Source organism: Xyrauchen texanus, chromosome 7 (genome assembly GCF_025860055.1).
Source record: "Xyrauchen texanus isolate HMW12.3.18 chromosome 7, RBS_HiC_50CHRs, whole genome shotgun sequence".
Lineage (NCBI taxonomy): Eukaryota > Metazoa > Chordata > Actinopteri > Cypriniformes > Catostomidae > Xyrauchen > Xyrauchen texanus.
In genome coordinates this window covers 12,316,674-12,341,867 of record NC_068282.1, presented here as the reverse complement: position 1 = coordinate 12,341,867, position 25,194 = coordinate 12,316,674, and the positions used below count along the sequence as shown (strand labels likewise).

Sequence of the window (25,194 nt, the reverse complement as noted above, 5' to 3'; positions counted from 1 at the left end):
AGTACCAGGTTATACGCCAAACTGTATCAGGATTGTAGCAATGTGCTAAGAAAATGGGTAAAATTTATAAACAATGAAAAGCAAAAAATAAAAGTTAATGCTAACATGGCACTCCATCTATTGTAGAATTATAATGATGCTCAGGATTTTCACTAAATGCACATGCTACTTTACCTTAATTAAGGTTTAGGCTTACGTGTTTAAAGAAAAACATTGCTTTGGAATATCCAAGCCAAGAACACGTACATCAGATTTATTTATGCTGACCACCAGGTCTACTTACTTTCATTAAATGTACCCATTGGAAATGATCAACCAGGGCTGACTTAACAACAAAACATTCAAGCACATAGCCTAAATATTAACTTAAAAGCTCTAGGTTGTATACCACCAACCCAACTCCCAAACACACAATTTCTTCAGTCTGTTTGTGCCTCTTCTAGTAGTTTCAGCTATATTAATACCCTCTTTCCAATTGCACAGTGCACCAATATTGGCCAAATCCTCTAAATATGATGGTAGTACGAATACTGCAAAAGACTTAACCTGTGAAATCATGTAGGATTCATGGTTTTGCATGCCTGGCTTGACAGCCATAAGAACACTTAAATACAGTGTTTACTGTTGAGCTATGACTAAGAGATTTATTAGAGTTTTGAATGTTATGTGACTTACTGTATTAATAAAGGCTATATATACACACTCACCTAAAGGATTATTAGGAACACCTGTTCAATTTCTCATTAACGCAATTATCTAATCAACCAATCACATGGCAGTTGCTTCAATGCATTTAGGGGTGTGGTCCTGGTCAAGACAATCTCCTGAACTCCAAACTGAATGTCAGAATGGGAAAGAAAGGTGATTTAAGCAATTTTGAGCGTGGCATGGTTGTTGGTGCCAGACGGGCCGGTCTGAGTATTTCACAATCTGCTCAGTTACTGGGATTTTCACGCACAACCCTTTCTAGGGTTTACAAAGAATGGTGTGAAAAGGGAAAAACATCCAGTATGCGGCAGTCCTGTGGGCGAAAATGCCTTGTTGATGCTAGAGGTCAGAGGAGAATGGGCCGACTGATTCAAGCTGATAGAAGAGCAACTTTGCTTGAAATAAACACTTGTTACAACCGAGGTATGCAGCAAAGCATTTGTGAAGCCACAACACGCACAACCTTGAGGCGGATGGGCTACAACAGCAGAAGACCCCAACGGGTACCACTCATCTCCACTACAAATAGGAAAAAGAGGCTACAATTTGCAAGAGCTCACCAAAATTGGACAGTTGAAGACTGGAAAAATGTTGCCTGGTCTGATGAGTCTCGATTTCTGTTGAGACATTCAGATGGTAGAGTCAGAATTTGGCGTAAACAGAATGAGAACATGGATCCATCATGCCTTGTTACCACTGTGCAGGCTGGTGGTGGTGGTGTAATGGTGTGGGGCATGTTTTCTTGGCACACTTTAGGCCCCTTAGTGCCAATTGGGCATCGTTTAAATGCCACGGCCTACCTGAGCATTGTTTCTGACCATGTCCATCCCTTTATGGCCACCATGTACCCATCCTCTGATGGCTACTTCCAGCAGGATAATGCACCATGTCACAAAGCTCGAATCATTTCAAATTGGTTTCTTGAACATGACAATGAGTTCACTGTACTAAAATGGCCCCCACAGTCACCAGATCTCAACCCAATAGAGCATCTTTGGGATGTGGTGGAACGGAGCTTCGTGCCCTGGATGTGCATCCCACAAATCTCCATCAACTGCAAGATGCTATCCTATCAATATGGGCCAACATTTCTAAAGAATGCTTTCAGCACCTTGTTGAATCAATGCCACGTAGAATTAAGGCAGTTCTGAAGGCGAAAGGGGGTCAAACACAGTATTAGTATGGTGTTCCTAATAATCCTTTAGGTGAGTGTATATATATATAAATAAAAGAGCCTGTGCCCTTGAAACCCCTGGCTCTGTTAGCTGATGTTGATAAATTATCTTAAAAGTTTATTGGGATAAACTGTGGAAACAAAACGTTTGATAACAGCTCTAGGGAGGGCTAACTTTTAATAACAATGTCTAACAATAAAGTTTATATACTGACGTACTGCTGTAATCACAACTAATTAAGTAGAGGGAGATATCAGTAGAAGTAGTACATTGTCAAATCAAAAGTTATATGTAAACAAATGATGCTAGACACTTTCTCAAAATAAATAATTAACTTTTCTTAGTTGCATTTGCAATGAGGTACCTTTAACCACCTGGGTACGGTTGCACCAGCAGTATGTAAGTTTTCAAATAAGTTAGAATGTAAAGTTCACACTAAGGGCTTAGTAACTACTAGTTAGTTTGTAACTATGTCAGTGGTTAGTTTAGTTGCACCATCTGTTCTTAAGGCAAGACTTAACTAGTAGGTCGTAAGCTCTCCGTAAAGCAATGTGTAGTCGCATAATATGACGTTTACCTGTATTGCTCCAATCAGCAGCCTTCATATTTGTACATTTGAGTTCGATCTTGTTACAGTTTCATGCTGAAGATTTGTACATGATGTTTTCTCCCGTAAATGTAAACGAGTGTATATGCCAACATCATCATATATGTCAAAAGGATTGGAGCCTGTCACGCGAAACATGAGCTCATTGATTCATTAAATGAATCTTCCGTAAATATTTAGTTTATACATAGGGTCACGTCCTACCTAAATTTAATGGTGTAATGCTCATATTTTGTAGTGTGTAAATTGTGACTAGTGGCCATTTACGCCACACCTAGGCTAAGTTAACTTGCAACATACGTATAGCTGGTGCAAGCGGCCCCTGGTCCCAAGGCCATTTTTGGTGAATGTATGCAAGTCGGTTTCCCCTCACGTTTACGCAGGTAAACAGATGTAGTTCAGCACATTAAAGGGGTCATGACATGAGAAACCAAATTTGCCTTGATCTTTTGGTATATAAGAGGTCTTTGTATCATTAAAACGTCCTGCAAGTTTAATATTTTAAGACGGCCTCCCCATTCTAAACGAATCATTTATTTAATCAAGCTCAAAATACAGCTCGTTCTGGATTCATGGTTAGAAGTGACGTGTCGGTTAGAAGTGACGTAACAGCGTTTGCATATGACCGCCTCCAGCACAACATAACTACGCTTATAAGCGCAAGACAACTACGCTCATTTCAGTATCGCCGTCGCCTCACAAGTGTTCAGTCGATGGACAGCGAGCTCTGACAGAGACTACTTGTGCACAGGAAAATTACGATGCCACACAGATGTGCTGTTCCTGGCTGTGGTCAAACAAAACCTCTGAATAAGCTGCCGAAAGATCCAGACGTCAGGGAAAAATGGATGCAGTTTATTTTTTGCGGATCGACCCAGTCACGGCAGTGTTAACTTAAGCGTTTGTTCTGTACATTTTAAGGATGACTGTTTTGAGAACAAATCTCAATATGATGCTGGCTTTGCCAGAAAACTGTTGCTCAAAGATAAGTCCGTGCCGACTATTCTGGGAACAACGACGACGCTAAACTGTAAGTAATCTATTTTAAACTTTAAACTACTTTTTAAAGCGCAATTTCATTCATTATGAATAATCACAGTGTTTTTACTTAGTTTACTTGCATATTGTTCTGGCTGGGGCGTCAATAATTGATCCATAGGCACTGACGTTAGCCAATCATAACAGTGGGCGTTAACACTGAAGTCTTAAATGGAAAACGCCCCCAAAACAGACTGTTTGAATCAGAGGATGAGAAACAGGGTGGGAAAAGGTCATAAATCACTAGATTTTAAAAGTTTTTCTTAAAAAAAAATATATTAATACTGTAATTGCACCTAAGGGAACATAATAATACAATAAAAAAAACCATGTCATGACCCCTTTAAATAAGAACATTTTCCTCTAAGTTTTACAACCAGAAAGCATCCAAATTCTTTAGTAGTTTTGGTTTTATTATTTAAAACTTATTTTTGAGAAACGGTTAACCCTGAAAAAAGTGTGCTTGTACCATTTAAATTTAAATGAACTACAATTTGGTTTTGCTATTTTATTATTATAATATTTAATGCAAACACATTCACACATTTTAAGAATGGATTGTCCAAACATTTTGGGGGGCTACAGCACATAAATAATCCTTCTTAAATTATGTAAAGCAAACCCATTTAAGATTTTTTATAATACACTGAAGCCATAAAACAATAAAACATGAGTCTTACCTTATGTAGTCTCCGTTTGCCTCCTGCAATTTTAGAAGAGACAAAAGTGCTGGATTCAGTGAATCAATTCAGAATGAAGCTTTACACCGTCTTGAGTCAATGCGTTAAGAAGCTTAACTACAGAGTGGGCTTACAATAGACCACACGTCTGTAAACTTTGTAATAGACATTTACCAAATAAGCATGTTTTTCTATCTTGTTCAAATTTACACAATTTTAGCGAGTATAAATGTAATTTCACAGTGAAAATTCAGACATGAAGTAGTGAACATAGTTATAACGCATTTAGCCGTGATACCGCTTTAAATCAGTTCAAATTCAAATTGTGCATGAAAATGACTCGCTGTGAGCCTGTCAAATCTAACACACTAAATTCAAATAAACTCACTTACCTGCACAGTGTATGCAGCCAACTTAAAAACGGTCTCACTCTCCACTTCAAGGTTATCCTGTAATTGTTTAACAAGGATAAGGTACAAGGAAAATGTATGAATCTCGTATTCTTTTCCGTAGACAAACCGAATCAAAACTATTTTATCCCACCAGTTTCCACACACAGGTCCCACTACGGATGATACCATCTCCGTAAAACAGCGGGTCTGTTTTCCGGAGGTTTCTTTTTATGTAAACACTTTATCTCTCTTACACTCACTATATCATATGACGACTAACAAAATATTACAATAATACATGAATTTAGCATCTTAAACAATAAAAGTATTAAACAAATAAAGTATTCTGAATTACCACTATTAATCGCTCGCATCCCCCAGAATGACATGGTACAGTCCGCTAGCAGGTTCAGCGCTCGTGTTTCAACGTGCTATAAAGAAAGTTACTCTTATGCCTCACGAAAGAAATTAAACAATTCTTTAAGAATCTGAATGATTTATATTAAATCAATATATAGCGCATAGGTAATATCAAATAAGCCATAACATATGTTTAAGGCTCTTGTAGAGTTACAAGAGTAAATGTTCAACGAGTTCACATGGGGTCGCTGTACAGCAACGAGAAAAATCCTTCAAACACTCAATCACGCCACATGCAGCCTGTGGGAGCTCAGTTCGCATCATTTTATTTGACAAAGACAAACGACTGATAACTAATATAACTATCAATCTAGCAACTATTGACACATATTTAAAGCAAAAAAAAAAAAAAAACATTTGACAGTAACTTCAATGTTCTTTGATCTTTTTCTGAATAAAATAACTAGTTGTTTCATTGGCCTTTTAATTGTAACTTTGCTTCAAAAGAGTTATTAAAGTGTTATTAAAGTGCAGAGGTTCGAAAAGAAACTCAAAAGTGTCAAATATATTTCAGAATAATTTTAAAAGTGCCCATTAAGACATCCAAAACAAAGAAATCTGTTGGAGCAATAATAGCCTGCCCTATACAGTTGTGAGGATAGAGAGGAGGCAGCCAACCCCAGCAGATCCTGATGTGACAGGTTTGTCTTCTGTAAATGCCCATAATCAAAAAGTACTTAATGATAGCTACCTGCCAAGCTCTTAAAAGCCTAACAAACAAAACAAAAATAAAAGTGAAAAATCATCCGCAGACAATTGCTGTAGAAAACATAACGGCACAACAAGGATCCAATAAATGATTGTTACATTTAGTGTAAAAACCTCAAATAACTATGTTGCTTGGCAGGAGATTAGTGTTAATGTATTATTTTCTGTGCCATGATTGTAAAATTTGAATCACTTACATTGAAGACAGATGTCTTAGCATTCCAGAAAAACAGTTCAACAGTGGTAGCATCTTTCAGATATGCAACACTCTCGATGTAAAACCTACAGAAAACAGAAACAATCAATAAGATCATTAAAGATATCTGATGAGGCTAAATTAGCTCCAGGATTAAGCCAAACTAACAATAATACTGCATATGTCAAATGTTCCTCATGTCTTAAAGGCTAATGTTCTGAATAAACATAGATGAATAAACTCAGCAAAAAAAGAAAAGTCCCTTTTTCAGGACACTGTATTTTAAAGATAGTTTTTGAAAAATCCAAATAACTTTACAGATCTTTATTGTAAAGCGTTTAAACTATGTTTTCCATGCTTGTTCAATGAACCATAAACAATTAATGAACATGCACCTGTGGAATGGTCGTTAAGATACTAACAGCTTACAGACGGTAGGCAATTAATGACTCAGGACACTAAAGAGACCTTTCTGCAGACTCTGAAAAACACCAAAAGAAAGATGCCTAGGGTCCCTGCTCATCTGCGTGAACGTGCCTTAGGCATGCTGCATGGAAGCATGAGGACTGCAGATGTGGCCAGGCAATAAATTGCAATGTCCGTACTGTGAGACACCTAAGACAGTGCTACAGGGAAACAGGAAGGACACTTGATCGTCCTCACAGTGGTGGATCACATGTAACAACACCTGCACAGGATTGGTACATCTGAATATCATACCTGCGTGACAGGTACAGGATGGCAACAACAACTGCCCGAGTTACACCAGGAAAGCACAATCCCTCCATCAGTGCTCAGACTGTCCACAATAGGCTGAGAGAGGCTGGACTGAGGGCTTGTAGGCCTGTTGTAAGGTAGGTCCTTACCAGACATCACCGGCAACAACATTGTGTATGGGCACAAACCCACCTTCGCTGGACCAGACAGGACTGGTAAAAAGTGCTCTTAACTGACGAGTCATGGTTTTGTCTCACCAGGGGTGATGGTCGGACTCGCGTTTATCGTTGAAGGAATGAGCGTTGCACCGAGGCCTGTACTCTGGAGCGGGATCGATTTGGAGGTGGAGGGTCCGTCATGGTCTGGGGCGGTGTGTCACTGCATCATCGGACTGAGCTTGTGTTCCCTCATATGGTACCCTTCCTGCAGGCTCATCCTGACATGATCCTCCAGCATGACAATTCCACCAGCCATACTGCTCGTTCTGTGCATGATTTCCTGTAAGGAATGTGAGTGTTCTGCCATGGCCAGTGAAGAGCCCGGATCTCAATCCCATTAAGCACGTCTGGGACCTGTTGGATCGGATGGTGAGGGCTAGGGCCATTCCCCCCAAAAATGTCCGGGAACTTGCAAGTGCCTTGGTGGAAGAGTGGGGTAACATCTCACAGCAAGAACTGGAAAATCATGTGCAGTCCATGAGGAGGAGATGCACTGCAATACTTAATGCAGTTATTCCATTTCTGTTAGTCACATGTCTGTGAAACTTGTTCAGTTTATGTCTTAGTTGTTGAATCTTTTTATGTTCATGCAAATATTTACACATGTTAAGTTTGCTGAAAATAAAAGCAGTTGAAAGTGAGAGGACATTTCTTTTTTCTTTTTTTTTTGCTGAGTTTATTTTGCTTGGAATTTGTAATTTTGCCACATGCTGTGCTGGTGGTGCCCTCTATTGGACAAATCATTGGATGAGCATATAAGTAAATAATGAACTGACCTGACTTGGAATTTGAGCTCAAGTGGTCCAGTCTTTTTGGAAAAGTCATGGTCCAGAACTCTGCGGTTCAGTTGTAGCCAGTTTGTCTGGCCCCTGTTGAATTAATAGAAGCCTTATTAAATACTTTAATCAAACCGACATAATCAAACATATAAATATGTTGTTAAACTTTGTCTATTTTTTTTTTTCAAAGTATCTTAGAATTGGCATGACGCCAAAGTAATCAAAGTAATCTGTAAAACAAAAGCACTTGAGGGGAATTACCTCTGAATCCCTAACTAAGCCTTTTGTTAAAAGCACGTGAGTTGTGACACCACTGACATATAATAGTGTGGCTATGATTTGAGGTTGCCTGGCTAATGATTTTCCATGCGCAGGGATTATATACTGTACTTTTAATATACTGATTATATACTGACAAAGAGTCCTTGTTTAACGATACAGTTTTTTACAATATTCTCGATCATTCAAGTGTTTTTATTTTAATATAGCTCTATATTTGGATGAATTTTTAATTATTTATTTTGTATACAACCCTACTGTTGCTTTTGTTTGTCTCATTTGTCATGATTACTGGCATGTTAATATGGTATATTTCATATGTAATTGTTTTTGCTCTAGGAAATGATCCAGGGCCTCTACGAATGTAATTATCTACAATAACTTGGTCTAAATGATTGCCAAGATGGATAATTGCAATAATACTGTAATGTGGTGCTCTCATAATTGACTCAACCTCATGCCATCCCAGATGTGTATGACTTTCTTTATTCTGCTAAACAAAGATTTTTAGAAGAATATTTCAGCTCTGTAGGTCCATATAATGTAAGTGATTGGTGACCAGAATTTTTTTTAATGTCCAAAAAGCACATAAAGGCAGCAGAAAATAATCCATACGACTCCAATGGTTAAATCTATATCTTCAGAAGCAATATGATAGGGGTGGGTGAGAAACAGATAAATATTTAAGTCCTTTTTTACTATAAGTTCTCCTCCCTGACAAAGTAGGTGGCAATTTGCACAAAAAATATGAATCAATAGAAATAAAAAAGAATGTGAAAGTGAAAGTGGAGATTTATAGTAAACAATTTATTACATATTGATTTGTTTCTCCCCCACACTTATTATGTCACTTCTGAAGATATGGATTTAACCACTAGAGATGTATGGATTACTTTTATGCTGCCTTTATATGCTTTTTGGTCCTTCAAATTTCTGGCCACCATTCACTTGTATTGTATGGACATACAGAGCTGAGATATGTTTCTAAAAAATCTTTTTTTGTGTTCAGTAGAAGAAAGTCGTACACATCTGGGATGACATGAGGGTGTGTAAATGATGAGAGAACTTTTATTTTGGGAATGAACAGCATGATAGTGTGTGGCAAGATTTCAAAAGGAAATACTGTACATCATATCATCAATGTGTCTTTCTATATACTGACATTAAATCACAACATACCTCTCATCCTTAAAGGAGATTCCAAAATATTCTTTCTCTTTCAGGTTGAAATGTGACGAAACCAGATCCAGGAGATCTCGGGACAACAGTTTTGGCTGTATTAGAGAAAACAGCTGTTATTTTGTCCTCAGCTATTATTATTAATAATAATCTATATAGCGTTCTATTAGTCTGACGTCCATCTAGGAGTTAGTGTGGTGGTAGTGATAGCTTTACCTGGACCAGCAGTTCCAGCTGCCTGTCATCTAGAAGAAGCACCTGACAAAGGCGGCCCTCCGTCATCTAGCAAAGTCAAAAAGACATCCTTTTAGTCTGAACATGTTCAATAAATACATTACTGAAGCACATAATTGTGGCATTGAGTATAACATAATAGAAGCATGTTGTTGAGGCTTCCTTTAATGGGGATGGTGGCTTGTATACAAGAGGTTTATTTGCTCATTGATTAATTCTACTCAGCTGGTCTTGATTGTAATCTAGTTGCTCATTGATTGTCATAATAATCATAATAAATGCTTGGTCTTGACTGTCTATGCATTGTAGAAACTCCTTTTGGACTGAATATGTACTTGACATTTTATTAAATATGTTTTATTAACAAATCTAAAACTGATCTCAGGTTCAAAGCATTGTGTTTATTTTACTAAACTTTGACTAGGTGTGCAGAATCCCTTTATGTTTTTGATTAGTTAATTTTGATGCACCTGATTACTTGCTCCTAACTATTATTATTTTTTCTATATAGTCAATATTTTTAAACGTTATATTTAACATATTTCTTGAGTCGACCTCTAGATATAAATTAGGACACCAGTTGTACCCTGCATTCCAAATAGCATAAATGATGCCTTCGGATGGCAATTTGAAGAGAGAACAATCAAGATAGTCATCTGTAAGATGGTTTCGAACAGATTTTCCAATAAAAATTGGTTAAAAAGTGAGTTTTGAATGACAGTAATTATTGAGCCCCACACTTTTCAGCCCTCCAAAAGGACTTACAGTGGACGATTACATCTTTGAAAAGAACAGGGCATAAGGATGATCACTTCTAAATGGAACGCACTCATAACCTACTGCTGTACGGGACTTATAGACACTAATTTAATGATGCGAGGAGATTGCGTCCTATTATACGGAGTAAATAAATGGGATTGTTTTCCCATTGGGAAGATTAATCTCTATGTAGAGTCAGTTCGATTTAGATGTGAACTTAGCAGCATGTTCAAGGTGACTACAAGAGTCATATAGAAAATCTAAATGATGAAAAAGTTATCATTTACAACCTGTATTCAGTATATTCCTATATTTGTCAATTAAATAAATGTAATAATTTTCTATAGACTTCTACAGAAAGAGGCAAACATTTTATTTAGTATGGAATTGCAGGGAAAAGGCACTTACCACAAGAGAGACTTACACAACCACATTCAGTATGAAAATATGTGAACTGATGTAAACCTAACCTTGTAAGAACACATTGTTCTCTTCACCATGACACGTCCACTACAAAATTTATATTTATTTTTGGGGGTTTACATCATGTTTTCTTGCACAATGGCTGAGCAGCTGCATAACTGAGAGCTCTTTATGTAAAAGACTGAGCCCTTTGTAGAATTTAATACAATTTGAACGAATCGTGGCCATGTGAAACAACTAACTGCAAATTGTTTTATTGCTGAAAGTTAAAGATAAGCTTTATCATTGATAATATTAATACAATTATGTATAATCAATCTGCCCTCATCTTATCATCTTTCATATTGCTTTTAATAGATGGCAACATTAATATGCACAATTAGCTTTCCTTTATAATTAATTAAAAAGGACACGAATCAACAAAGAGTGCATGCATGAATACTGCTTAATTAATTGGAACCAAACTATCTTTCCTCACCAGATCCACCCTTTTATGTACTGATAACAGTTGATTAATTAACCAGAATTAGCAATTCTCATGTGAATTTACTGGTTTAAAGTGATTTTTTTTTGTCTCATATTTCAGTCTCACTGCAAAATCGTAAGGATTCATACAACTTTGGCTAATTCATATGATTTTGTACGGCTGCACTCGTATGAATTCGTCCATCTTTCACAGCAGCCAATGAAGTCGCTGGACATCGTTTCCATCTTATACGCGACAATTACTTGCTTCTGTCACACACAACAGCTTCCTATGTTTACACACTCTACTGATCAGTTAGATTTAGATAAGGGGTTTGAGTAATGGCATAATATTAATAAGCATGTCCGTAACACCTAGTACGTGAAACTCTTAACTTACACATTAGACTTACACATAGAATGTTAAAAAAAAAAAAATTACAAGGGAGATAAACAGTGGGGTAGTCCCCATAAAAAGGAAGGGCCTACATTTAAGACAACTTAATAGAGAATTATAGGAGTTGCTGATAACACAGGCTCCATTGTCTAAACTTGGATTAGTCACTAGTACCCTTTTAAGGACAACAGCCCTGTCCGATGGATGATACAAGTTATGCTTTCTAAAAGTTTTTTTGTTTTGAGAGAACATAAAAACATACTCAATATATTAAATACTTCTTTTTTGGTACTGCTTTCAAATCAAATTCAGATTTTGTCACTAACAGAGAAGAATTTTACTTTATTTGCAGTTCGTGCTTTAATATTCAGTTTTATTAATATAAATGTCAAGCTTAGGATCAAACCTTGAATTTGAGATCAATAACGTAAGATGGAGTAATGCCATTTACCATAAGAAAATATGCTCTATCGGCATAGCAAGGAGATTCACTGGCTTTGTACTGAACTTTATCTTGCCAAAAACAATGCTCTTGAATGCGCTTTAACCCAGACTCAGCATCAGCATTATTTAAGCTTAATGCGGCATCACTTCCCTGCCCCCTTAAGATTTTCTGTGCCCCCCCCCCCCCACACCAAAAAGCCCTCCATACCCGATACAAGCCTCCACTTATATAATTTCTGCTTGCCTGTTACAGATTTACTCATGCAGAGCACTCTCTTGTTTTGTGTGCTGAACGACCATAAGGTCATCACTGTGCCAGGCACCGAATGGCCGTTATGTCAGTCTAGCTAAACTTCCAGCCAACTCATGTTATGGAACAATGCAGATAATATACAGTAGTTTGTTAAAAATATAGAATGTGTGATCTCTAATGAATATTTAATATTGTGGCTTTACATTTTCATATTTTAAGAACTAATGAATTAAGCCTATGTAAAACATGCTGTTTTTGTATGTGTCAACGGTTTTAGGTTATAAACTGGTAATTACAAGGGCATTATGCTATAATTGTGGTTCATGAGGACATTTTTTGTATCCCCATAATTCAAATCAAGTAAAAAAAAACAACAATTTTTTGGGAGGGTTCAGTTCAGGGGTAAAAATGTTTTTTGTACAGTGTAAAAATGATTATGTCTATGGAGAGTCCTCATAAGAATAGCCGTGTGTGTGTGTGTGTGTGTGTGTGTGTGTGTGTGTGTGTGTGTGTGTCCAATGGGGGGCAGGGTGACTGACCATGCAAAAAGAGAGGGTAGTGTAACATGTAATGCTCTTAACATATGTGTCATTCACCCTGAGTTATAATATGAGTTCAAACAAGGCCCCATACTCCCTCCTAAATACACACAAAGGCTAACAATTGTGTCGACAGGACCATTAGCACTAGCTCCAATTAACAAATACCACTTAAACAGGAAATGGCACCAAACAGATAGCCCCGAACTAGTTTGACTTCTATAAAAACATCTTCTGTGACCTGAAACCCTCTTAATCCCTGCCATGCTTAAAACTGTGTGATTCACTACAAAAATGATGCCTCCTTTGAGTGAGTCACCAGAAAGAAAAAAAGGATGAAATGACTCAGATCTGCCAACTCCAAAGCTGCTATAAACTACTGCAAAGCACTTGAGGCAAACAATAACATCTGGAGAGAAGATCTGTCTGGATATATAAATATCTCTCTAATGTGGAGCCAGAAAGACTCTCAATGGTAACACATTGCAATGAGGTTGTATTTGTTAACATTAGTCAAAGCATTAGGTATAATAACTAACAATGAACAATATACCGTATTTTTACAGCATTTATTAATCTTAGTTAATGTAAAAAGTTAACATATACAATTAATTATTTTAAAAACGTATATGTTGCAATTAACATTAATAAAGATTAATAAGTGCAAATACAATCTTATTATAAATTCTTGCCAGTTGTTTTTTTAACGGAATGTCTGTTTGTCTATCTATCTGGAAAAAAAGTTTAATTTTGTTAAATCAGAAATTCTACATTATATATTAGATGTCATGAATGAAACCAGGCTAAGGTTCCTTGAATAAAATTCAAAAGACCCAATGACAACAGACAGAACACAGCAATGAAAACAATAAGATCAGAAACAACATCCTCAATCAACAGTGGTGCTTGGACACATAAAAGTATGAACTGAATAGAGCAGAAGCGTTGTGAACAAGAATAACAAGAGTCCAAAAGAAAAATTTCTATATTACTATTCAGACTGAACAGACCAACAAAAAACAAAATATCAAAACACTTGTCTCCAGTGGCACTCCAAACTTTATAATGGCTATAAACTAAAGCGCTTTACATATTGACTGTGTTCACACGCACAAGAATATTCTGATTTTAACCAGAATTTGGCCAAATTCAAATTATGTATGCAGAATTTTGTGTTGTTATTGTTAAGGACACAAATAAGAACTAATGAGTTGATAAAATTATGTTCCCAAATTAATACATGCAGAATGATAAATGGTAATAATGAGCTTTTCTTGTATTTTCAGAAGAGTATAGTAGGATAAAAAAAAAAACACACATATTGATTAAATGTATATTGGAATATTCCAATAGCTGTGGAGCATGAAAAAGTCTTTAACAGAATAAATGCTTACCTAGAATATCGACCTTTCAGTAATCGGACAATAAGTACAATAATGTAAACATGGTCATTGTCACCCTTGTCTCATACCTGATAGACATCTCCCTGATGGCACCATGTATGTAGGAACCTCCTACAGGGTACCAGCCCATTACTGTAGCATCTCCTCAGCACCTGTTCAGCCACAGTCCACACTAACTGACTTCCAGAGGCCAGCAGATCCTCTAAACCACAAAATAAGCCCAGTGTCATGCCTGCTTGTTGGGCACACTAGGAAACTGCACTGCCTCTGAGGCTGATGTAACTAAACTGGAGCCTGAAAGAGACAGGGTCAGAATGCCACTGGCTGAGTTAAAGGCTCTGTATGTAGACTTCTGTCCAAGACTTTCCCCCTTGGAAGAGCGCACAGAGAGAGGGCAGGTCACAAAACAATCCACAGTCAGAGACAAGCCTACTGTGGCCACGTAACACAAACATAGACACACATACTCATACCCAGTGATGCACACAGAGTACTAACACACTCATAAACAAAAGAACACAAACACAAATCAGTGCACACTCCAAAGACACACTCATATTTACGCAAATTGTGCACAATGACTGTCCAACCCTTTCCACTCCCTTCTCATAAATAAATGCTGTGGTTTCTCTGTGCTTTTCACAAGCATTTGTCTTTCAAGACCAACATTTTGCAGAGACACTTATATAAGGCCAGATGAGAACAATCTTTCTATTTTTGTCTAACCTGTATAGCGAGCAATGTATCAGCTTAAATGGACAGGACCAGTGTTGGTTGTAATCATATTACAAAGTAATTAGTTACTATAATCTAATTACTTTTAGGCACAAAAGTAGTGTGACTCATTACATCTCCAATTCTTGTAATCAGATTAGTTATTGACATTCAATGAAAGTACTTTTAAATACATTACTTGCGTACAAATATTTCCGAACAAATACGATTTATGAGTAATACAGTTCAAATGTGAATTCATATATTCAAATCATTCAAGTAATCTGATTATAATTTTAGAGAAGTAGTAAGTAATTTGTAGTTGAATACTTTTTTAATTAACTTACCCAAAACTGGACAGGACTGATCATAACTGCATATCTATACCTTAAAAAGCTGAAATGCATAATTAAGCTGCACTAAACATAAATCGAAAAAATAAGGATTGCCTTCCTGAAAAAGAAATGGGGAAATCAAGCTATCAATGGCTTAATTATAGTTATTTCTGGTTATTAAGCTGGGATAGCAGAAAGTACCTTAACATTATTTTCAATTACACACTTCAGCTTTAAAGATGATGTATTTTCTTGCTTTCTGGGATGGTAAGGGTTACTATTAACTATGCGTGTCAATGTGTGCCTGTTAAGGGCGTACTTTCCGTCAGACACCACACATCTCCACCCGGGATATTCCATAAAGGAAAAACATATAAAAATACCCACTTTTATTTGAACCATCCGCACAATATAGGAGACTAAAATGTTATGACTAACGCCCAAACTCCAAAATTATGGAGGAACTTCAAAGTTCTACAGTATGGAAAAAGGTATGTCTTTTCATCATCTCTGTGACATCCCATCTGAATCCACCTTCCATTTAAACGACATCTGTTTTTGCCCAGCATCACTTCCTGTTCTAAATGTATGACATTTTAAAATAATACTGTTTACAATCCAAAATGATGCATTTTATGTCCCCTCCTGCCTTTTGTGTTTGAGGTTGGGTTTTACATAATACATATTGGGATATGACCTAGATAGGCTGTTAATAGAGCTGTTCAGGTTGTAGTAAAAAAAAAAACGGAAGGCTAATTCACCATGGGTTTCCTCAGGATTTTCCTAATGGGCTTTTTCAACTTATGAGTAAAATAAGGTCTGTGGTAAACATTACTTGAATTTTGCAGCCTTACTGAATTTCATATATATATATATATATATATATGTATGTGTGTGTGTGTGTGTGTGTGTGTATATATATATATATATATATATATATATATATATATATATATATATATATATATATATTAGGGATGTCTCGATACCACTTTTTCCACTTCCGATCCGATTCCGATATCGGAAATCTCAGTATTGGCCGTTACCGATCCCGATCCGATACAGAGTTGTTTTTTTTACATAATCAGTTTATAATATCTTTACAGTATTGTGTGGAAATAACTGGGTGTACTCTTTAATAGGCTACGTAAAGAAAAACAAACTGTTAACTACACATTATTTCAATATAAATGTATAGCTTAAGAAACACTTTATTATTAACTAGTATACTGGCACTCCCTGAGTTCTGATTACACGCACCTGCATATCATTAGTGGCTAATCAATGACTGCATAAATAAATACCCCGCTTTCGCACGCGCTCACACACACACACACACACACTCTCTCTATCTCTCTCTCTCTCTCTCTCTCACTCTCTCTCTCTCTCTCTCACACACACACACACACACACACACTCTCACTTTCTCACTCTCTCACTCTGTGCCTGTTCTCATTGATAGTATTTCTGAGACTCAAGAACTTTCTACTATGTCAATCATGTGTCTTCATTATTGCCTGCATGTATCATAAAATTGTTTTGAGTTATCTCTTTCATCATATCTATACACTGTCTGGATATTACTTACCTGCTGTTTGCCACTCTGCTTAACTGAATTTACTCACAATATTTACATCACTGTTTCAATCCTCTGCTCAATAAACCCTGCTACTGAGTTCATATCTCTGCCTCTCCGTGAGTCTCCCGTGACAGCTTTAACTTTTAAACCCTCACCCTTTTTATTCACAGTTTAATTCACTTCTTAATTAAATTCTGGATAAATGCACCTCCAGTGCCTTTCTAAGTCCATATTATAAGTGAACCGAACTGCTGAGCATCTACATCTGAGATGTTCGTTTGTAGCGCACAAATATTGTGCACGGGTGAAGGCTATAAATCGCCGTGCGCGTGTGTGTAAAAGCACCATTCACTACCGCGCTGAAGCTGCGCGTGCAAGAACATATATGTTTACTTATTAAACACAGCCTATTGCAATTCACAGAGCTATCACGTGGCTTCAAGTGGCTTTGAATAAAATGCACTAGTCATATGAACCGCTTTAATGGTGTTTTAACAGTTCTTTTATGTCATTTTTTAAGCTTGACAGTAACGAACATGACTAACACAGAGTATCGGATTTGGGTCGGGCTCGTCGGACCGATACCCGATCCGTCTAAAAACGTCAGTATCGATGCGATACCGATCTAGGTATCGGATCGGGACACCCCTAATATATATATATATATATATTAAAACACATGGTGGCTTCAAAATTCACGTTTGAGATATGAAGTGTAATTTATGTTGTAAAACATGATGTCCATGTATCATCACGTAATGTTCACCACAGACCTTATTTTACGATAAGTTGAAAACCCCATTATAAAAATACATAGGAAACTCCAGAGGGAACCCATGGCAAATTAGCCTTCCAGGATCGCCTAAAAATGTACGTAACAGCTGAACAGCTCTACAGTATGACAATAACAAGAAATAAATCAAATACTTGAATCTGACTCAAAGGGCTTATTTCAATATGTTACATCTGTGAACAGTATCTCAACATGGTGCAAACAAAGGCCATTTGGAATACTGTGGAGAATTAAGCAACACAATGAGAAAACAAATCAATTAAGAAGTACTGCCCCATTCAGTGCTAATAAGAAAATGCACCAGTTAATATAAACCGCAAGCATCTGTTTATGGTGGACTGAAACAATCACATATTTGTGACAACACAATAATTAATGTGATACGCCTCAAATGTAACACAAAAATTTATGGAATAAAATATATTTACATAGAAGACACCCTGACAGAGGCCCTAAAAATGTTAATGAATATTCTGGGTTCAATAGCAAGTTAAGCTTAATCGACAGCATTTGTGGCATAATGCTGATTACCACAAAACTAAATTTGACTTGCCCTTTCTTTAAAAAAAAGCAAACATTGAGGTTAAAGTGTGGCACTTGCATTGAAAGTTAATTGGACCAATTTTTGGAGGGGTTTAAAGGCAGAAATGTGAAGCTTATCATTTTATAAAATAAAAACATACTAATTAAAAAAAAAAAAACACAAATTAAAACTCATGTATTATTTGAGCATGTTTAAATCATAATTTGTACAGTCATTTTAGGGTTTATTGACATTACATCATCATGGCTATGTAAAATTGGCTATAACTTTACACAGAAAAGGTTAGTGAGTTCCCTCTCGAGAGGTCTCTCCTATTGCGTAAGTAGCTTACGCTATGGGAAAACTCAGTTTCTCGAGAAATATTGAAGTCTTTATGTAAAACGCATTGCAGCTGCACAGCAGACAGCAATGAGCGAGGCAGCTCGGTCATTGGCTGTGCTGCGGCAACTTGCTCGAACCAATGGCGGGGCGACTCTGAACGCGCGACCAATGGGCGTGTGCTTCGCGCTCGCGCGCTCAGAGCCCGCCAAGATGGCCGTGGCTAGGGCTATACATTAGGCGCCCCGTCATGAGAGTTCTTTAGATTTAATCTCCTTCAGCGAAGACCTTCTCTTCGCTGGATCCTCCGGATTATTGGAGTCTTTTCGCCCGCCGTCAACAAGCCTACAGCAGGACTGCTACGAGGACGCCGGCGCCTTCAGCCGCCTTCAAAGCCTTCTGCTACGCCATCCGGCGCGCATCACCCTGATATCCTTTTGCTAAGCTACTTTGCAAGTGTTCGCCTCTGCGACGCTTTTTGTATTTTAGTAAAAGAGCAATTTTCGAGGCGTTGTTCCAAATGCCTTCCACCTGCGCCTCGTGCAGAGGCCTTCTTCCTGATGGGGACCGTCACATTATCTGCACTCGCTGCCTGGGACCCCACCATGCAGAAGCTGCTCTCACTCGAGGCGGATGCCCCGAATGTGACTCCCTGGGCCTCACCGAGCTGCGCGCTCGCTTCGCCGCATTCGCCGCGAACGAGCCTGCTACCACCGTGCTGCTGTCCCCTCGGTTCGAGCCGCGCAAGAAAAAGCGCCGCTCACAGAGGCCGCCAGAGCACGCGGACTTCAGTGACGTCACTCTGGGCCAGTCCCCGCGTGCTTCACCACTACCCAAGAACTCCCCGCCGCCAGTCCATTTCACGCAGGTGGACGAGCACCCCTCCAACAGAGCGGTGGGTCTCGTCTCGTTCGGCGCGTCAGGGGACGACGGTGAAAAGGATGACAGCCTTTCCATTGACGCTGCATCCGACGACTGGCCGGGCTCGGACTTCGACCCCGCGCCGTCAACATTAGCGGACACGAGCACGGGCACCAGCATGGACTCGGAGATCGTCCGCATCCTATCTAAAGCCGTGGAAGACCTCGGGCTCGACTGGTCTTCTCCGGAAGAACCCTCCCGCAGCCGGCTGGACGAGTGGTTCCTACAGGGGCGCCGGCAGGCCCCTCGACAGAGACCCTCCCCTTTCTTCCCCAAAGTTCACGACAAACTCACAAAGTCGTGGAAAGCCCCGCACTCTGTTCGCCTGAAGCCTTCTTTCTCTTCCTCACTCTCCTCGGTAGACGGCGCGAGAGAAAGAGGCTACGAGGGAACCCCGCCTCTCGAGGAGGCTGTGGCCAACCATCTGTGCCCACCCTCCACCGCTGGATGGAAAGCCAAAGCTTCTCATCCCTCGAAGCCCTGCCGATCTACCTCAGCTCTCGCCGGTCGCGCATACGCCGCCGTCGGCCAAGCTGCGTCAGCGCTTCATTCCATGGCTGTTCTGCAAGTTTATCAGGCCAAACTTCTCCGCACCATGGACGAGTCTGGACCTAAACCTGAGGCTTTCAAGGACCTGCGCAGCGCCACTGATGTAGCCCTGCGAGCCACAAAGGCCACCACCCAATCCATCGGCCGGGCCATGGCTAACCTGACTGTCCTTGAGCGCGATCTGTGGCTGACGCTAACAGAGATGAAGGACGCGGATAAAGCGCCATTCCTCGACGCGCCTATCACTCCAAGCGGCCTGTTCGGACCGGTGGTAAGAGAGTTCGCGAAACGCTTCACTGAAGCTCGGAAGTATTCGCAGGCTATGCGTCACTTCCTGCCCAAGCGCTCCAGCTCGTCACAGAGCCACTAGAGACCACCTCAGCAGCAGCGAGCGAGCCAGAGCGGCGCCTCCCGTCTCCCAACCAAAAAACAGACCTGAAACAGACGCTCGACGCCGCTCGCATTCCGCTAACTGAAAGCAGCCGCCTGAGCGACGGGGATCTCGGCCCAAGATCATGCTGAACCCGGAGCCTCGTAAGTCTTCCTAGCCATAGGAAGAAAAAGAGAGAGTGCGTGTCTCGCAAAAGCCGGACCACTCTCTCCAAAACGTGTAAAACATTACCCAGTCCCCTTACAGGCGGCTGGAAATGTCTGTACAGCAGTCAATGGGCCAGTCACAGAACTCGCTCACCTGCAATCAAACGCCGTTTTAACGGCGACACACAAAAAACACAAAAAGAGTCATTTTCTGCTTGTGTCACTAAGGGGTCATGTGTCCACACTAAAGTGCGCATTCCCACATATCAATACTGTCCAAACAGTGCTGAATACATCCCCAGCTCCAGCTGGACGCCCTATAAATGTAGATCGTGTGCCTATTGTCATGTATGCACCACTACACGCAAGCACTGTTCCCACAGTTATAAACACTTCCCCAGTAAAAGTGGGAAATACTATAAAGGTAGCGCGCGTGCCTGCTGTCATGCATGCACCCCTACAACACACAAACACTGTATGCATGGCCAGAAACCCCCCGCCACGAGCGGGAGGCTTTTTGAAAGTGGCGTGCGTGCCTACTACAGTATATGCACCCCCACCCATAAGCGCTGCCCATACAGTTTCAAACAGTTCTCTGGCTCATGCCGCGAGCATCACAGATGCGACGCACGAGCCAAGAAACTCCCCGCTAAGAGCGTGAAGCTTTATGAAAGTGGCGCGTGTGCCTATTACAATGTATGCACCCCCACCCGTAAACACTGTCGATACAGTTTCAAACATTTCTCTAGCTCATGCTGCGAGCATTACGGAGATAGCACGCGTGCCTGTAATCTCACACGCACCCCTGCACTCAACAAAGCTGCTCCGCGCGCGCCCGCGCTTCTGAGAGCTGTAAGCTCAGTGTTAGCACAAGGCGATTCGCCGGTGGGGCCCATACATCACTGCAACACGCCCCCAGCCAGCATTCAGCCCATATCTGTGCGAGCAAAAGCCTGGGAAAAAATCCCTGACATACCGAAATGAGTTTTGAACATAATAAAGCACGGTTACTCGCTTCAATTCGCTCGCAGACCACCCCGCTTTTCAGCTGTGGTCGAGACGAAAGTGAGGAAAGATGTTTCATATGTTCTACGCACCGAGGTGCTCAAACTGATAGAGAAGGGCGCTATAGAAACTGTCCCTCCCTCTATGAGTGAGGCGGGTTTTTACAGCCGCCATTTTCTCATCCCGAAAAAGGACGGTGGCCTCCGCCCCATCCTAGATCTCAGACATCTGAACAAAGCTTTAATGATTCGCTCGTTCAGAATGTTAACGACCAAACATATCCCCGCGCAAGTTCACCCCGGGGATTGGTTTCTATCAGTGGATTTGAAAGACGCTTACTTTCACATTCCGAAAGCGCCTCATCACAGGCCTTTTCTGAGATTCGCTTTGGAGGGACAGTCATACCAGTACACAGTACTACCATTCGGCCTATCATTGGCCCCCCCGTACATTCACGAAATGTATGGATGCAGCACTTTCCCCCCTGAGACAGCGGGGAGTGCGAATACTGAATTACCTCGACGATTGGCTAATCATAGCATAATCAGAGAGTCAGTTAACAACGCACAGATCTTGGATTATCAGGCATCTAGAATGCCTGGGTCTGAGAATCAATTTTGCAAAGAGCGTGCTATCCCCCAGCCAAAATATCTCCTTTCTGGGAATAGTGCTAGACTCAGTGCAGATGACGGCGCGCCTCTCATCAGAGCTGCCGCTATTCGGCGCCTTGCAACAACATTCAGAGCGGGCGCACACGCCCCCGTCAAACGATTTCAAAGGATGCTCGGTCTCATGGCCTCGGCATCAGCTGTACTCCAGCTAGGATTGTTGCACATGCGTCCTCTCCAACGCTGGCTCAAGAGCCGTGTCCCCACTCACGCGTGGCACTTGGGCTACTTTTTAATCAGAGCGAATCACGGCTGTATAAAAGCCCTGACGCCCTAGAAAGCCGTCGACTGGTATCAAACCGGTGTGAGTCTGGGCGTGAACACACGGAGAAAAATGATCACGACAGATGCCTCCAAAATAGGATGGGGGGCCCTTTACGAGGGCAGGCCTGTCTCCGGCTTTTGGTCAAACCCGGAAAAGTGCCTACATATAAACTGTCTGGAAATGAAAGCGGTCGCCTTGGCTCTCAGAGCCCTGCTTCCGTACCTGAAAAACGAACACGTCCTGGTCCGAACGGACAACATGACGGTAGTATCATATATAAATCGCCAGGGTGGACTCAGGTCGAGCTCCCTGCACTCTATGGCCAGGGAGCTCATCTTATGGTCACAGCACAACCTGCGCTCGCTGAGAGCAGTGCATGTGCCAGGTGTCCTGAACCAGGGAGCGGACATGCTGTCCAGAGACAAAGTTCTCCCAGGGGAATGGTCTCTCCACCCCCTGACGGCTCAGTGGTTATGGCAAACCTTTGCCGAGGCAGAGGTCGACCTCTTCGCCTCCAGGGAAAATGCACACTGCCCTCTTTTCTTCTCAAAACGCACGGACGCGCTCGCCCAAGTCTGGCCGAACCGCCCCTTGTATGCTTTTCCCCCGATCGCGATGCTACCTCAGGTCATCAGTTGGATCAGGGAAGTGAAATGTGCAGTGCTCCTGGTAGCCCCACTCTGGAAGAACCAGACGTGGTTTCCAGAACTGATGCAGATGATGCAATCTGCCCCATGGCCGATTCCGTTGAGGCTGGACCTCCTCAGGCAGGCCAACGGGATGATCCTTCATCCCCGCCCCGATCTGTGGGCCCTTCATGCATGGCCCCTCAACGGGTTCCCGAGAACCTCCCCAGTGGAGTGTTGAGAACCATCACTGAGGCGTGAGCGCCCTCTACGAGGCGCTTATATGCCCAAAAGTGGAAAGTGTTCAGTGACTGGTGTGATACCAAGAGCTTGAATCCCAAATCGTGCGAGATACCAAGTGTACTCGCCTTCTTGCAAGAGCTACTGGAGGCGGGCCGCACACCCTCCACGCTCAAAGTCTATGTGGCTGCCATAGCGCGTCACACAATCCTGACAAGGGACGCTCATTAGGGAAAAACGACCTAATCATTACGTTTCCTAAGAGGCTAGGAGGATGAACCCTCCTCGCCCCCTCGGTGCTGATCTGGGACCTGGCCAAGGTCCTGGATGCACTCAAGAGTGCCCGTTCGAACCTCTCCGAACCGTGCACCTTAAACAGCTCTCGCTCAAAACTGCGCTCTTGCTGGCGCTCGCCTCAGTCAAGAGAGTGGGTGACCTGCACGCGCTGTCATCAAGCTGCTTGCCTGGAATTTGGACCTAACGACTGCAGAGTTGTCCTTAGGCCAAAGCACGGGTATATTCCTAAAGTGCTCTCCACACCCTTCAGAGTACAGGTTATATCTCTGGCAGCTTATCGTCTACAGCAGACGAAAGCGACGCTAATTTACTCTGCCCGGTCAGGGCGCTCAGTGTATATTTGGAACGTTCTGCCCCGTTCAGACAGACGGAACAATTATTCGTATGCTTTGGCGGCCGCACTAAAGGTCTCGCAGTTTCAAAGCAAAGAATATCGCGCTGGATAGTGGATGCTATAGCGCTGGCTTATGAAGCCAAGGGCCTTCAATGCCCCTTAGGCGTCAGAGCTCACTCTACAAGGAGCAAGGCCTTCTCGTGGGCGTGGTCGAGTGGGATACCCATTGAAGATATTTGTGCGGCGGCAGGCTGGGCCTCGCCTTCGACATTTATCAGGTTTTATAACCTACAGGTCCCCTCATGGCATTCCAACATTCTATCAGCCTGACTGTAGTATGAACTGGAGTATGTATTTGCTGAGCATTATCTCCTCCCTTATAAGGTCCGTCTCTGACTGACTTAGAGGGTTTTTTATGCATATCAGTAAGTAGAAAAAAATCAGTACATAAGATATGTGCTTATGTTTTTACAATGAGCGCCCCACCATGGGCCACCTTGGGGCAATGGCGCTCTGTATTATCCCATTATATAGCTCGCCGTTGGCCGGCTCGTTGAATAATCACTTTGCTTTAAGGCTCAGGCATCTGCCTCTGGCTTTATAGAGCGAAGTCAGCATGCACGGCGTTTTGCATGGTGTTCCCATAGCGTAAGCTACTTACGCAATAGGAGAGACCTCTCGAGAGGGAACGACTCGGTTACTAACGTAACCTCGGGTCCCTGAGAGGAGGGAATGAGTATTGCGTAAGCTGCCGTGCTTGTGCTTGGTCAGTTCGCTTCAGTCGACTGAACCTAATGAACTCTCATGATGGGGCGCCTAATATATAGCCCTAGCCACGCCCATCTTGGCGGGCTCTGAGCGCGCGAGCGCGAAGCGTGCGCCCATTGGTCGCACGTTCAGAGTCGCCCCGCCATTGGTTCGAGCAAGTTGCCGCAGCACAGCCAATGACCAAGCTGCCTCGCTCATTGCTGTCTGCTGTGCAGCTGCAATGCGTTTTACATAAAGACTTCAATATTTCTCGAGAAACTGAGTTTTCCCATAGCGTAAGCTACTTACGCAATACTCGTTCCCTCCTCTCAGGGAACCGAGGTTACGTTAGTAACCGAGTCGTTTATCACTCTAAAATCATGTTAATTTGCATATTGTTCATCTCTTTTAGCTGTACTTTTGAAACAGTGTGTATATTAATGTTTATGGATTGGCCCTCATTCACTTCCATTGTAAGTGCCTTGCTGGAACCCAGATTTTTGCTTTTTTTAAAGAAAAGGAGGAGCAAGTAAAAATTCATTTTTATGGTAATCAGTATTATGCAACAAATGCTGTTGATTGAGCTTAACTTGTTTTGAACTTGGAATATTCCTTTAAGGCACCCTTAAAAAAGTTTTTTTGGCAATAAAACATCTGCACACAAATGACTCTAGGCCTTTTCTCTGAACTAACTTCACTTTTCTCAGCT

At 41.2% G+C, this 25,194-nt stretch overlaps 1 protein-coding gene across 3 annotated transcripts in view; it reads right to left on the bottom strand.

Moving 5' to 3' along the window:
• The window catches only part of LOC127646938 (FERM domain-containing protein 4B-like), a 71,937-nt gene that overhangs the window by 28,495 nt on the left and 18,248 nt on the right, over window positions 1-25,194 (bottom strand). Inside the window, exons 1-7 of one of the 3 annotated variants that reach the window (XM_052130924.1) lie at window positions 14,082-14,303; window positions 9,313-9,378; window positions 9,097-9,191; window positions 7,636-7,728; window positions 5,926-6,010; window positions 4,601-4,657; window positions 4,209-4,231 (exon numbers count right to left, since the gene is read on the bottom strand). In XM_052130924.1, the coding sequence (XP_051986884.1) occupies window positions 4,209-4,231; window positions 4,601-4,657; window positions 5,926-6,010; window positions 7,636-7,728; window positions 9,097-9,191; window positions 9,313-9,378; window positions 14,082-14,243 (581 nt within the window). In that variant the 5' untranslated portion in view covers window positions 14,244-14,303. Of the gene's footprint in view, window positions 1-4,208; window positions 4,232-4,600; window positions 4,658-5,925; window positions 6,011-7,635; window positions 7,729-9,096; window positions 9,192-9,312; window positions 9,379-14,081; window positions 14,304-25,194 lie in introns of those variants that run through there. The other 2 variants (XM_052130925.1, XM_052130926.1) reach the window with 2 other exon arrangements.